Here is a 15180-nt window from a genome sequence, read left to right on the forward strand (position 1 = left end):
AGGAATCTAAGAGAACTTGATAAATGCCGTCCAACAACGATCACGCTCCACCAAGCGATGGACTGCGTCAGTACTTGAGAATACCTATTGGTGTGAAGACAATTTCAAAAATGAAATATGCAAAACCTCCTCACAGATTATTAAAAGAGCCACATCCGTAACTAGTTTTAACGATGAGGAGCGCCCACTGTGAACCTCAGTTCAGTGACGTGTTCTCTCTCCCCGCAAAGGAACTCCGTTCTTCTCTTCGGTGGACCTGCATCACAAAAATCTGCACTCATCTATGAGATTATTAACTTCACCCAACGAAACTGTGATTTGTCTTGCCTCTCGTCATAAAGCATTTCACGCTACCCTTAATTTTGCCTCTTGGTCCTCAACTCTACAATATTTACTCTCTGACCCTTTACAGAAAAGTGTGTTGGCTGCAATCCTAGAAAAATTCCAAATCATTCTTTCCTAGCCTGTCAGTTCACTTAAAAGATTCCTACTCCCCAGTGAATGACTTTGTCTGCCTCACATTGGACCGTTTGCCATCATGACCGTCCCCTGCAAAGATCCCGTCTCCCATTATCATCCTTTTATTTTAATTGCCTGGCAAAACCAGCATACGCTGAGACAAACCACACACCTTTCCAAGCTGACCGCCAAGCGACTGGAGAAAGGACAGTGTGAGCTTCGCTTTAAATTCGTGACCATAAACCCCAGTCAGTTGGAACTGGAAATTCAACGACACCTGCCTCGAAGCTGGCCAGCGCGGATTCACACTTTCTCCAGTTAACATGCCACATCTCTTTCTTACGGAGAAAGAAAAAGTCTTCAAACGGGCATGCCCTCTTTAACGTGCCAAGGATTCACAATGCAGGTGCACCTGTGCTCACCTACCCACTCCTCCTCCTCCGGGGGGAGCAGTGGTGACTCTTAGCAAAGGACAACCGTCTGCTCTTTCTACCCTGAGCCCCGCCCCCCCTCAAAGCCTTCGCTCTACCTTCTGCGTAGCACCCACACCTCTGCGCAATGGTCCTTACTGACGAAACGAGCGAGCGGCGATCAGACCGGGGTGCAGGCGCCTCTTTGCTTTCCTGTCAGACTTACAAGCAACAGGAATTTCTGTTCCTCACACACAGGAGGCGTTTAAGACCTGATTCATTGGAACTAATTACTCGACCCACTAACTCAAGTAAAAAGCTTTCATTCTAGAATCATTGTTTACACTTCAATTGACTTTCTCCTATACAGCCCCCCCACCAAAAAATCCAAACTAAGTTTTTGCGTCCTAAGCAGATTAATCATTGAACACAAAAGTAAAGGAACGAGAGATAAATCAGGACGCATTTGCGTGCGTCAGAGGGACAGCACAGTTGTTCCGACTGAGATGCTCAGTGGGTCTCGGTTTGGTCGGTGCCGGCTCCGAGGAAACCACCGCAGCACATCGAGCACGTGCTGAGAAGCACCGCTGCAAACCTGTCTTAAAGATTAATCACTGTAATTTTTAAATACTATTCTCGGGTGGGAAAATGTTATCACTTGTTTTATTTCATTCATCCAAACCAAATTCATATTAGTGGCAAAAACGAAAGAAGGAAAATTATAACTTAACGAGCCTTAAGGGAAACGCCCTCGTGGATGTCACAGAAGCTCTGACAGCTGTTTTCCTGCAGCGACAGCCTCTGACTCTCGGAGCTACGGGGGGCAGAGGACGAAGCCATCTGCCCCGGCGGCGGGCACCCCCGTCACCCAGGCCCCAGCGGTGCTGCACGGGGACCATGGTGCGCGTGGGCCTCTGAGGCCGGGTGAGACTGGGGTCGCTCCCCCGCAGTCCCTTGACCCCCTTCCATCCGCGGAGTCCCCGCGGACTCTGCCGCTCTGGTCCACGCAGTGATGCGTGCGCACACCTGTCGGTGCTTAACCTCGGGGCACCCGTCAGGCGGGTCTGCATGCGGCAGCGCCTGTGATGACGCCCGTGATCCTCACAGCGTCAACGGTGAGCTGCACACCGCGATCGCCCCCGCTTCGTTAGAAAATCCATTTAGAAATCCTAAGAAGACAGCAGAGGGACCGGCGGCCATCCGAGGCGCTGCCTGAGCGCTCATGCCGTTAGCGGCCGGCACGACAGCCCTCCCAGCCGGCCTCAGGGGTCTCGGTGTGCAGGTAAGCATGAGGAAAGTGCCTTCGCCCACGGGCACGCAGCAGGTGTCAGCCCTGGGGCTCAGCCACCAGGCCCGTCGGTCCCGCAACCTCCTCTGCAGTGGGGGAGCCCCCTGCCAGAAGGAGGCCCAGCACGGGGTGAGGCCGCCTCCTGCCGCCGGGACCCCGGATCCCACACGGCCTCCCATGCACCTCCTGGCGACGCGGCCGCCCCCACCGCCACGGGCCCTCCCGCACCACAGGTCACACCTCGGGCGGATTCGCGGGTCTTGCAATAAAAGACCTCAGAGTTGTTTCGTTTTTTAAAACTGTTCCTACGTTGATGCCGATTTCCTACTTAAGAAGACAGGGTGCATTCGCGCTTCCTGCTGGGCAAGGACTGTGTTTGCATCTGCGAGTCTTTTCATCTTACTCTGCAACGGAACTAAGCGTGGGGTTTAATATAAAAACCGCTCACATCTGTAATAGAGAGAATTCATCCTAAACGACGCCATAACTTATTCCACATGTCAACTCAGAGCTTTGGCCACGATGCAATTTTCTGTTTTGTCTTGCTCTCTTCTGAACATGTGGTCAGCTAACAAATTTATCAGCTAGACCCGAAAGTCCAAAAGTAAGACTGGTCAACAAGAAACATGTCCATGCCCCGGAACTTCGCGCATTTCTCTAGGCAAGTGTAGATTCTGTACCAGAGTTAAGTTATGGCTCTGGACTCGGTATCTTCTTCAGCTCCCGACTGGAACTCTTCCTGTCAAATAAACCACTGATTAGCTTACATTTGCTGTTATGAGCCACTGGATGGGTAGACTCACTTAAATCTTAAACTATTTATAGGAGAAAACGATCACAACTTCATGTCAGATCCAGGCACCTTAAGAGCTGAAAATTTCAACAGTGCCAAATGGTTTCTATAAGAGTTCAGTAACTATGACAATGTCTTGACTAAACATGGACGTAACCCTTCAAACTAATGGCCGCCACTATTTGCAGAAAGTTGCCAAATACTTATACCTTTACCAAATGTAAGTTCAAACAGCTAAAGAGGAATAAAATGCAATATAGCAAAGGAAAAATTCAATTTCAGGGCAAAACATACTTGTCTTGCTTTATAATTAGCCATCAGCCTTAGCATCAAAACCTATTTCTACAGACTCCTGCTCTACAGTGAATAGGGTTATAACATGGTTTTATAACATGGTTTATTTTTAGAGTGTGCTGATTAATATCTTTCAGAATATTCTAAAATGGGTCAAAACATTGAGTGAATCATTTACAACATCTCACACTGGCAGTCACATCTGGGACATCTTTAAACGGAACTGCGCACACACAGAACACTCTCCAGCCAGTCACCCAACCCTCGGTACGTCCCCTGGCACGCTGTTTTCCTAGACACCGTCCCAAGGCATGGGATGTAATGAACAGGGGGCCGAAGCTGGATGACTCTTCGAAATAAGTAATAACATTAAGGTAGGGTACTATAAGTCCTCTCTCTCTGTCTGTCTGTCTTTTTCTCTCGCAAGATAGGAATGGTGGTAGAGGGAATGTAAACATAATTCTTTTACCTCTGCCTTGATTTAAAAAAAAAAAAAAAGCTGATAAAAATACTGATTCTTCTGAAACAGAAATAATAACAGAGAAAACACTCAGGAACGTTCACTATTCCCCAGTCTAGACCCTCAAGATCCCCACACGAGGTCAATAAGATAACAGATTATAACCATACACAAGGAGATGTGTCACCAAACAAGTGTCAGTATAAGCCACCAATACAGATTGAAAGCTCAAGATTTCAGATTTCAAGATTTCAGATTGTAATTCAGATTCAGAATAGAGACAGTAACTCTATGTGAAATGATAATAAAAGGCAGAAAAATCAGAAAATAATAAGGGCCATAAAACATGGCCTGGTAGATTTTTTAAAAAGTGTGTTTGTGTGGGGGGGAGGGGGGATAATAAAATTAAAAAAAAAAAAATCAATAAAAAGTCAACAAATGCACCGCACATCAAATTAGCCACAGCTGAGGAGAGCTGGTGACCTGACAGATTTCTCTGAATCACAGATCCCAGACAGACAAGAAGAGAAACGGGAAAGAGACGTTAATCCAGACTGAGACGTTCTAATGTAGATCTAATCTGAAATCCCAGAAAGAATAACAAGAAATGAAGAAAAGGCAGTATGGGAGTAGCTGTCATCTAAGACATTTCTGAATGGAGGAAAAAGACACGCCCCACAGGCACACGCTGTACAACACAGATCAAGCAGGAGCGAGCGAGTGGGGTCCACACCTAGCTTGTAACAAAACTGCAAAACACTGCAACGCAAAGAAAAGGCCTTAAAGCCACCCCGAGGGAAAAGGCAGGTCGCCCACAAGGACAGAGTGAGCCGGCTTCTCCACAGCAACAACGAGACCCAAAGACAGCGGAGATCACCAGGAAGCGCTGAGGGACTCGGTGCTCTTCATCTGGGCGGCAGGCTCATAGCGTGTCACCTTATTAAGTATCGCACCTTACAAAAGAACACGTGTCAAATGTTACAGGATCTCACTGAATCAATGTCATCAAATTCGGAGCCCCTTAAAAATGGATCGATTTAGCTTGAAATTCAGTGAAAATATATGAATGTATGTGTGTATACGCTTTATATTACATACATCAAATATTAAAAGTATTTAAAGTTAAAGAATGGATATCATGTTGATGCCTCCTTTAAAATAATTTATCTCAGAATTTTTAGTGCTAATTTCAAAACTCAAGTTCTTACAAAATATTTTAGCTGCCTTCTCAGTCAAACAGACTTTGGCTAAAAATAGCTGAAGGGCCAATTTTTAATTTTTCATTTGGGCGGGGGCAGTATTCTGAATTTCTAACTGATTTTCAACGGAGGAGTGAAGCCTGCTCCCGGCGGGGGAGTGACCTGTGCGGGTTAACGCATGGCTCATCTACAACAGTCCCGAAGGTTCTACGCGTGCACCGGGCCGGATTCTGCGCTGTGACTTTCTCACAAGAAGTCAAATAAATATAAATGTACAACCACCTGCCAAAGCGGCAATGCAAAAACCATCCTACTTACAAAACTTCCTTGCCAGAGCAGGGTAAAAATAAAAATATATACATTTTTTTTACATAAATGGAATTATATTATTCATGTTTTACAGATGGCCTGTTTTAAGCAATAGCATCGAACGTCCTACCTTCCGTGTCTGTGAAGAGCCCGTCACTGTTGTGATGGGCGCACCGATGTGAAACTCAGCAGACTGACTCAACCAGCATCTCACTGACAGACATTTGCAACGCTTCCGACCGCAGAAATGGACAGAAGGAAGTGCGGGGAGGGGCTGGAGTCCTGGAGAGAGCACGAAGGAGGAAGGGGACAGGGCCCACTCCGTCACGTGCAGCTCACACCCGTGTCAGGACACGCAGCCGGACAAGGCCTGGTACCGCCTGCAGCCCGAAATTCAAATACTTATTGGACAATTACACGGTGGACATGTTTTTCTCGCTGAATCGACAGGCTGACCCCACGGGGCAGGGTTCGTACGTCTGCATTTTAGTAGTTGACACAGTTGAGCATGAAGAGACTGGCGCGGGGCCCAGCGTCCCCCAGGGGCGTCGGCGCGGGGCCGGCACACCACAGTGTGCGTGCTCCCCACACCTCACGGTCCTGGGACGTGTGACGACGACGCAGCTGAGCCTCACAGAGCGCAGCGTGTCCCATCGGCAGGAGAGTCAGGGACACGCTGGTATGTGTGGCAGCAACTTGCAATCGTATGGACGAGGCAAGGTGTTCCGAACGGGGAAACTAGGACAAGCCAGTCACAGCGAAAAGAACAAAACAGCTGCGACCTTTAGGTTAGCCCAGAAGTTACAAAAAGTAGCTGTGAGCCATTCGGCCTGCGGTGCGCACTCTGGAAGTCGGTGTCCCTAACGCTGTCACCGATTTCCTCTGTGGGTGGAATTTTTCAAAGACATCATGCCAATGGTGACACAGACCATGTACGACAGAAAAATACAGCCTGAGCGCGCTGGTTAGCTACACTGTCCCGACGCCTCCTCCGTGGAAACCCGAAGCTCGCCACCCTGGTGAAGGACGAGGCGAGCTGGCGTGGCGCCGGCGAGAAGCGGATCGTAAACTGGGACGCTGCCTGCGGCACGAGGGCCTCGACGACCTGCGCTGGACGGACACGTGACCGCTCTCTCTCCCTGCTGGGCCCCACCCCCTGCCCCATCACGCTGATTACTGAAAACCCTCACGAGTCTCCACGAGTCCCTGTCTTAACACCTTACTCCGCCGGCGTGACGTCTATGTCACAGACGAGCAGACAGACCCCAGCAGCCGGACGCTCCCTTCGCTCCCCGCTGTCTCCGCTGGGGTAGCAGGAATAGCCAGCGAGCTCCTCCGGGGAGATCACCCCGCTTCCCGCCGCCCTCCCAAATCCGATCCACCTTTTCTTTCCTGACACTAGGTGCCTGGACCGACGCGACTCTTCCTCATGCTCAGGCTCCATCTTGGTTCAACCTGAGTCCCGTCAAGTCCACTCACTGAAGCTGCTTGTTGGAGGCGGCTCGGTGGCAGGATTCTCGCCTGCCACGCGGGAGGCCCGGGTTCGATTCCCGGCCAGCGCGATCGCAAACCCCAGCTGCTTGCTGCCCCGCTGCACCGCACGCCATTCTAACTTCCTGCCCAAATGGCTGCGAACAAAACTGTGATCAAGACCGTCGCCGAGGGCACGCTTCGAGTGGCTCCCAGTCCTCGGCGGGAGAAAACCGAAGCCCCTTTGTCACGACGTGCTCCCGTCTCTCTCGCCCCTTCTCAGCCACACGGGCTGGGATTTCAACGCACTGTGTTTCTCAGAGTACATCCCTCCCTCATCTGCAAAGTGGAGGCTCCTCAGACGGCAGCTCTCCAGGGAGCCCCCTCCCACGGGGCAGCAGCCTTGCCCACGGGAGCGAGCATGCGCAGTGGTTTAGGGGCGCCGCCCCTGGACCACGGGGTTGAGGGTGCCGGTGAGGGCATTAACTTCTGCATTCCCAGCCCACGATAGATACTTAGAGTATTTTTATTCAACCAAAAAATCACCAAGTGCATTTAAATGGCAAAGTCGCATGTACAAGTGTCTCTTTGATATTCATTAGATAATCTGGGGGGCACTCTTCATGAATATTAACAAATGACATTTATTTGGTCATAAAACTGTGTCGGTTCATTTAGGCCACATATATTTATTGTCTAATTAACACCTTATGGGATAAAAGCAAGCTACTCTTAGTGGAAAGTCAACTTTGGCTTTATTGTTATACAAACTGCTACCAAGGTTGCATGATGCAGTTGGCTCTGACGATAAATTCTACATCTCACAAATCTGTTGATATTCAGGCATAATAAATATACTTGAATTAAAGACAGAACAATGGTTGTATCACTTAGGATTTACTGTCTCCACGAAGTCTCTTTTAAGATTTGCCCAAGCACATAAAAATTCACAAAATTTTTAATTTCTCACTAGTTAAAAGATTCTCACTGCCACGCAACGACAAATTTACATTCTCCCAAATGTTAGGTTTAATCTAATCCTAATAAAAACTGCGTAGTAAATAGGATTCAAAGAAACAAAAGAAAAAAGTATATTAAATCACCCTCTTGTACCTGTTGATAGAAGAAATTCAAAGTTGGCTTGTCTTCAGTGAACTGGTTTAGAAATCCTTTTGGCAAATAACGAATTCTCAATTCATATCTAAAAGATAATTCACAAAACAGAACAATTAGAAATAAGTATCTCAATGCACAGTCTACAACTACAATATGACTACAACTACAATGAGATGGCACTGCTGATAACTCCGAAATATTTTTAAAATAAGTTAAAATATAATCAATCTGTAAATGTTTTGTTTTCAGTACAAAAACACGCACACAATTGTCTTCCGCTCAACCACTCGACAAGGAGACAGCGTGGTAAGAAGCACCCAGAAGTCCCTGCCGCCCTACGAGTCACTTTCCCCCACTGCCCGGGGCACTGTCACATTATGCGTCCGATGGCTACCTTTACCTGCACAGAATCACACCGGAAGTGCCTCTGGTGCCTGGCTTCTTTCGTTCATCAACATGCTTGCGAGAGGCAGTCATACCTAGTAGCTGCAGTCTGCTCAAAGCGTTGCACTGCATGATGCACCCCAACTATGATCCACATTGCTGCCGGCCATTCGAGCTACCCCACGTTTCGGCTATTAGGAATAATGAATGCTGCCATGAACACTTTTTCTCCCTCTAAGCATCAAAAAGTCACGTTTGCTCGAGAAGCCAGGCTTCAAGAACGGCCGAACCAAACGAATTTCACCAGAATGCTCTCTGATCTCTCGTTCTTCTTCCCCGCCCCGCCTACCCACATGAACACCCTTACGCGCGTTTCTGGGTGCACGTGTGCACACGTGTCTGTTGGGTATCCACTAGGATCTGAGTCACTGGATAACAACAAATACACACATGAGCTTTACCAATATTACCAAACACTAAAAGTGGAAGAGCTGCACCAATTTACACTCCCACCGGCAGCCCGGGGCGCTCCGGTTCCTCCCTATCCCGCCTCTACGTAGCATTTCCAACGTCTTCGTTTTAGTTACTGATGTTTATTGCAATAGTACATAGTGGCTTTAACTGGTACTTCCTTGACGAATAATGAACCTGGGCACTACGTATGATAACTGGCCATTTTGGATAGCTTCTTTCGTAAAGTGTCTTATAAAAGTTTTTGTCTTTTTTTCTACAGAGCTGATTGTCTACTGGCAGCCGCCCGACTGATCTGCAGGTACTCAAAATCCCGCAGCGAGCCCTTTGTCAGAGTTAGTGACTTCCTCTCCCGCTCTATGGCCTGCTTTTCACTCTCTAATGCTATCTTTTAAAAATTATTTTAAAAATATTTTCATTTTAATAGTATCTTTTGAGAAAGGAAGTTCTTAATTTTTATGTAGTCCTATTTATTCTTTTCCTTTCTAGTAAACTCTTAGTGTTTTGTTTATAAAATGTGTGCATGCCCAAAGATTATAAAGATAGGTTTTTTCCTACAAGTTTTGTTAACCGATCCTTTAAAAAATGTAATAGACTCACAAGGAAAAAAGGCACCAAGTAATCGATACAATTCTTTTGGTTAAAGGAGGAAAAACTGTGAGACACACAAACCCAAGCTCTGCCGAGCTCGCTAAGAGTCCGCCCTACTCCCAAGCACGACTGCAGACAGGGAGGGCCCATCTCACTCTCGCTTCCAGAAGGGGTTCGACGACTCCCTGCGGACAGTCTGCACTGGGCCATCATCCGTGGAAGCGTAACGAATTTCATCTACTCTGAATTTGGGACTTCCCAGGCACCGTACAGGCACTATTTCTCAGTGGAATCAGAGGGCAGAAGTAATTTTACTTAGCAGACTGGGAAAATGTAGGAAAATGTCAGCAGTAATCAAACGGGCCGAGGGCTGGCCCTCGGACGTTTGCGTTTTTCCGGTGGGGGATGGACAGCAAGAGTAAGCGATCAGTCCCAAGGCTGTGAGCCCCGGAATGACACGGGACGCGGGAGGCTCTGGGCAGCGAGCTTACCCCGTTTTAACCATGAGGAAACAGGTCCCGCGTCAAACGTCTGGCAGCCTGGCCGCACACCCACGCTCTGAACACGCAGCGCCCTGATGCAGACGGTGGTGAGACAACGACCCGTCGCGCCGACTCGGAACAGGACAGGAGCCGTGACAAGCGTTTTAACTACACGACTTCTCTCAATCAGCAACGAGCCCAGAAGCGAAAGAACGTGGGCTCTGGATCGAGACCACCTCTGCCTGAATTCCGGCACCGCCACTAGTCACTCTGCCATCACCTCTCTGGGCCTCCGTCTCCTTGTAAAGACGCTGGAGAAATAAATGAGTCAGCGACACGAAACCCTGGCACAGTCGCTGGCGCATAAAAATGACGGGCTCAGGGGCTTATTTATTACGTCAGTAATTACTCCACAAACACTGTCGGCACCATCATGAGCCAGGCACCGTCTAGGGGCTGGGGGTACAGTGGGGACTTGAACGGGCAGAGCGCTGGCCGTCAGAAAGGTGGCATCTTTGTGGTGGAAGTCACACCGCAAATACGCAAGCATGTGTGAGGTCGCGGGTAGTGCCGTAGAGACAGCAGGCAAGGTGAGGGGGAACGATGAGCTATTTCACGAAGGGCAGTCGGTGAGGGACACTGGTCGGTGCTATCCCGACGAAGGTCTAGAGGGAACGGGGAGGGGAGCGACGCGGCTGCGTGCAGGGACCAGAGCCCCGGCCAGCAGGAGGAGCGCGCGAAGGCAGCTGCGGCCGGCAGCGACCGCAGGGACCGCAGCGAGGGCCTGGCGGGGTGGGCTCGCGGAGCACCCTGCGCTCTCGGAGCGCTGTGCGCGGAGCGGTGCCCCGCAGGCTGCGCACAGCTAAGGGCTGGCCAGGTGACACTGTGCAGACCAGACGACGTGGGCCAAAGGAAGGAGGAGACCAGGGCAACTGCACTACGGTGCGTGGGACATGACCAGGTTAATGGGGTTAAAGGGTTCTAGAGGATTCTATACTTTGCCCAGGGCCCACGCGATTAAGAGGCAACATGGGGCTCCTCTCCCGCAAGGACACACGTGGATGCCCAAAGGCAGACTGCAACGGTCGGGGCGGGGGCGTGCCTGCGGCTCAGACGGGGAGGACCGCACACTGGCCCTGTGTCCCAGCAGGCAGGCGACATCTTCAGACGCATCAAGGACTTCGGCCCTTGAGTCAAAGCCCATCACGGGCCAGCGTGCTTCCCCCTCGCACCCCTACTGAGACTCTGCTCAAGGTCCCCTAATTCAGTTCCAGTCCAGTCGCCTCGCCTCAGTCCTTAGACCACAGCCCCGGACCCCACAGCCTCCCGGTCACCAGCGCTGACACCCGGCTCCCGGTCTCTGCCACGTATGTGCCCGCATTCCTTCCGCTCCTGCTCCGACCCGAAGAGCCGGGCTGCCTGCGACATCACCCGCTCCTCTGCCACAGGCCGCCACAGATCTCAGGACAGCAACTAGGTGACACGTGCCCCAGATGACAGCACACTGCTCCTTCCGCTCCTGAGCAACACGTCCTACGAATACCACGGGCATCTAACTGCCTCGGCCTCGTCGCCAGCTACGAGCACCAAGATACCACAAGCCAACCAAGGGCGGGAGGAGCAGGACACGGTCCAGAAAGCCGAGGCGGCCGAAGGCTGTGCCGCCCCTGACGCTGAGGGAGGGGCTGGCCAGTGTGCGATGAAAGAAGCTAAGTGCCGCTTCGCGAAACAGCGGCGGTGACGCTCGTGAACAACCTGCGCCACACACCCTTCTCACGGAGGATTTCCAATTTAAGAGCCTCGAAGGAAGGATCGCCCCTTTCTCACAAGAGGATTTCCAATTTAAGAGCCTCGAAGGAAGGATGCAGGCAGAAATTCACCATTCGGCAAAAATCAGTCAAAACTGCTGCGAGAAAAACTCATCAATGATGCTGAGTTCAGTGGGTGAAAATACGAGAAACAGGACATCTGTACAGTCTCTGCATCTCTCCGCCAGACATTTCTCAGTGACAAAGGGAAACGTAATCGCTGTATAGTGGAGAGATCTGGCCGCCACACTAACCCAACGATCTGAGCAAAAACCACCAGCAAAACGAGTCACGTGGTCATTTGCAGACCTCCTGATAAAAGGCAATGAGAGGGGCGTGACGTCCTGGCTGTGGTGACCTTGCCCCAAACTCATAACCTTAACATCCTCGGGGCGGGGGCGGGGGGGGGGAACACACCAGACAAATCTAAATTGAGGGATGCAGCACAAACAACCAGCACTCTTCCAAGCTGCCAAGGTCACGCACGACGAAGACAGAGAGCTGTCCCAGACAGGAGGAGTCCTAAGGAGACATGTCAGGCAACATGGTATTCTGAACTGGATCCCAGACCAGAAGAGGGATGCTAATGTGACAGCTGTGAAATCTGAATCACATCTGCAGATTAGTTAATAGCAATGAATCAATGTGAATTTCCTGGTTTCAATAACTGGACTGTTCATGCAAGATTTTAACATTTAGGGAGGCTACTATTTTTGCAACTTTTGATACATATTGAGAATTTTTAAAAATTCCCAGACACATAAGACCAACTGTCCTGTAGCTGTGGCAGCAAATACCCACCAAACCCAGTTTTAAACCGGCGTGGTCGATAAATGTCTTGTAGAGCCACAAACACATAGAAACCTACTCATCTCTGCACCGTCAGTGTCTGGTACAGAAGCATCCGGAAAATGTTTAATAATAAATGAGAAAATTGAGAGGTTCATCTGTTTTGAAAGGGGTCACTTCCAAACTTATCAGAGCTTTCTCCTGCTTACTGTCTTACTGCTTGAAATCTTTAAGATCGCTTGTTGAATTCTGTACTATAATGAAAGACTGGCTTTTCAAATTAAGACATATGCATATAGAATGTCACTATCGAAATACAATCTAAAACTTCCTACACTATCGTTATTCATTTTCTTTCGCCATCTTTGAGAAAGGACGCCTTTCCTCTAGGGGAACGATTCTGCGCCCTGCGAAGGCCGGGGGTCCCCTCTACCCAGGGCAAGGAGCGGCTCTCTGCGCAGTGGAGAGCAGAACGCATCCTGAGAACGCAAAGCACTTTCCTTCCCGCTGCTCTGCAGAAGGCCCTGGCGCTTCCTCACGCACCGAGGGCGCTTGGTCTGCCTGGTCTGGGACCCGGCCCTCGAAGCCTTGACTCGGTATCTGACCGGGCCGGCCATTTCCCCAAAAGCTCTTACAGTCTATCTGTCACCGATTAGCCCCCTCGGAAGCCAAACAGACTACTCCGGAAGGTGATTCCAGACACTGGAATCTAGTGATCAGAATTCAGTTAATCAGAACTTAATTATCCAAGTGCAAAACTTCAAAGTTTAAATCTGACGAAAATCTCTCAAAACTGCATTACCCTTGGCTGAATTATAAACTCCATGTGGAACTGCCATTTTGCCGATTTGGGCTGAGATCCTACCAAACACCGCCCCTGACCTGGGATCTGCCAGGAGCGCAGTGACCTGGGCAAGCCCCTCGTGAACGGACTGCGAAGGGCGGGGCACAGCCGCAGGTGCCCTCCGCAGGAGGGCTGTCAAGCTCTGCCCCAGGTCCTCTGGGGCCTGTGTGGGGGTGGGGTGCTGCCCCCTGCAGAGGCTCTGGACCACCCATTTCCCTCTGCCCCTTTATTTCTGTGTTCCAAGCTGTGTTAGTCAACTGACGTGCTCCCAACACCAATTCCGGGCTTATTTTGTTTTTCACTTTATAAAGCTGTATCATGCTGTATCTCATCTTTCGAAACTTACTTTAAAAAAAAAAAAATGATTGAAGTAAAATGAACATAACAAAGAAAAGAACATTTCACAGCGCTCGATTCAGTGGCACTAGTGTTCGGTACACTCACACCACTGTCCGGGGGCTTACTTGTCACACAGTGTTATTTGGCTATGATCCATCCATACGGGTGCATGTCCCTATCGTCCGTCCCTTTTGACCTGTGTAACATCCCACTGTGTGACCAGTCCACACGGCTGACCTGTCTCTGGCTCGTCTATGAACACTCATGTGTGTCCAGCCTCGTCCAGGGAGGTGAGCCTCTCAAGGCAGAACGTGGAGTGGAAGCCCAGGACTGGAGGGCATGTGACGTCCAGGTTTTCATGGGGAACGCTAAGCTCTTTTCCCAAATGGTTTCCCCAACTGGCATTCTCCCCAGTAAAGCAGACGATACCCATGGGAGCCACGGCCCCCCTGGCTGATACTGCACCCACCAGACAGCGCAAGCTGGAGTCTCGCTGTGGTCCAGACAGCACTGCCTCCATCCCTAACGTGCATCTCTCTACAGTGATCACAGCGAAGCAGACAGTGTCCTCTATGAAGTACCCAAACTTGTTTCCTCTTTTATGAAAATACCTTCATGTCGCTTGTTCACTGAGCTGTCTGCAGTTTTCACATTGACCAGAAGAACCCTAGGCACCGTCTTCTGTCCATCACATGTGTTGCAAATTTCATCTCCCAGCTGCAACCTGTTCTGTACTCTTACAAATATATCTTCTGATAAACAGAACCTCTTAATCTCAATAAAGTCAAATTTACGATTCTTTCCTTTTACAGTGAACATTTTAGAGTATTTAGAAAATCTTCTACTCCAGGGCCAGATACATTCAACTATATTTTCCATTAAATTTTCTCTTTTCTAAAGCTTGATCCATCTCAAGTAGATTTCTGTGTATTGTTTGAGGCAGGATCTAATTCTGTTGTTACCCTTCCTACAAGAATAGCCATTTATCAAATCGGCCCTTCCCTCCCTCAGTGACATGTCCTAGCATCTCCGCTCATCCCACCTGAGACGGCTGTAACCAAATACGCGAGCAGCAAGCTGGCTTCCTGAGGTCTTCGAAGAACTGAAGACTCAAGTTAACAAGTCTACAGCGCAGGTTCATTTAACAATATGAACGGATCCTCTGGCAGATGGCACGAAACATCTCTGTTCAAACCTCACAGGAACAGAAACCGATTTCCAGTTATCCTACGAGTCCCACAATTTTATCTGAATACTGAGACCTCACTTCTCAGAACTAAAGCCAGAACTGCGCTGCCCCACGCGCCCACCTATGCAGTGAGAGGTCCGCAAGTGTTCTGTCTCTTCAGTCACGTACCTAACACGGTAGAGGAGAAACAGCTGAGCGTCTGGCCTTGGTTTCCACTCTGCCACCCAATGAAGCGGCACCTTGAGAGAGTCATCAGGCTGCTCCGAACCACAGTGGAGAGCCCGCCCCTCTTGATAAGACAATCATGATACGAGTTAATTTTGCCAAGTCAAGTGCGTAACGCAATGTCTGATGCACAGGAAGTAGTGTTGCTATGGGAACACTGTTACTAACGTAAACTAGTACTAGTTGGATACAAGTTACTATACCATCGAATTAGTGTGCTTCTTGTTTATTTTAACATTTCATCATTGCTGATTCAGTTC

General features: G+C 49.5%; 1 protein-coding gene across 1 annotated transcript in view; it reads right to left on the minus strand.

Moving 5' to 3' along the window:
* Window positions 1-15180, minus strand: part of PTK2 (protein tyrosine kinase 2) — a 175948-nt gene that overhangs the window by 95578 nt on the left and 65190 nt on the right. Inside the window, exon 5 of the mRNA XM_025047590.1 lies at window positions 7796-7883. Within this exon, the coding sequence (XP_024903358.1) occupies window positions 7796-7883 (88 nt within the window). The remainder of the gene's footprint in view (window positions 1-7795; window positions 7884-15180) is intronic.

Source organism: Pteropus alecto, unplaced genomic scaffold, assembly GCF_000325575.1.
Source record: "Pteropus alecto unplaced genomic scaffold, ASM32557v1 scaffold105, whole genome shotgun sequence".
In the NCBI taxonomy this organism is placed as follows: domain Eukaryota; kingdom Metazoa; phylum Chordata; class Mammalia; order Chiroptera; family Pteropodidae; genus Pteropus; species Pteropus alecto.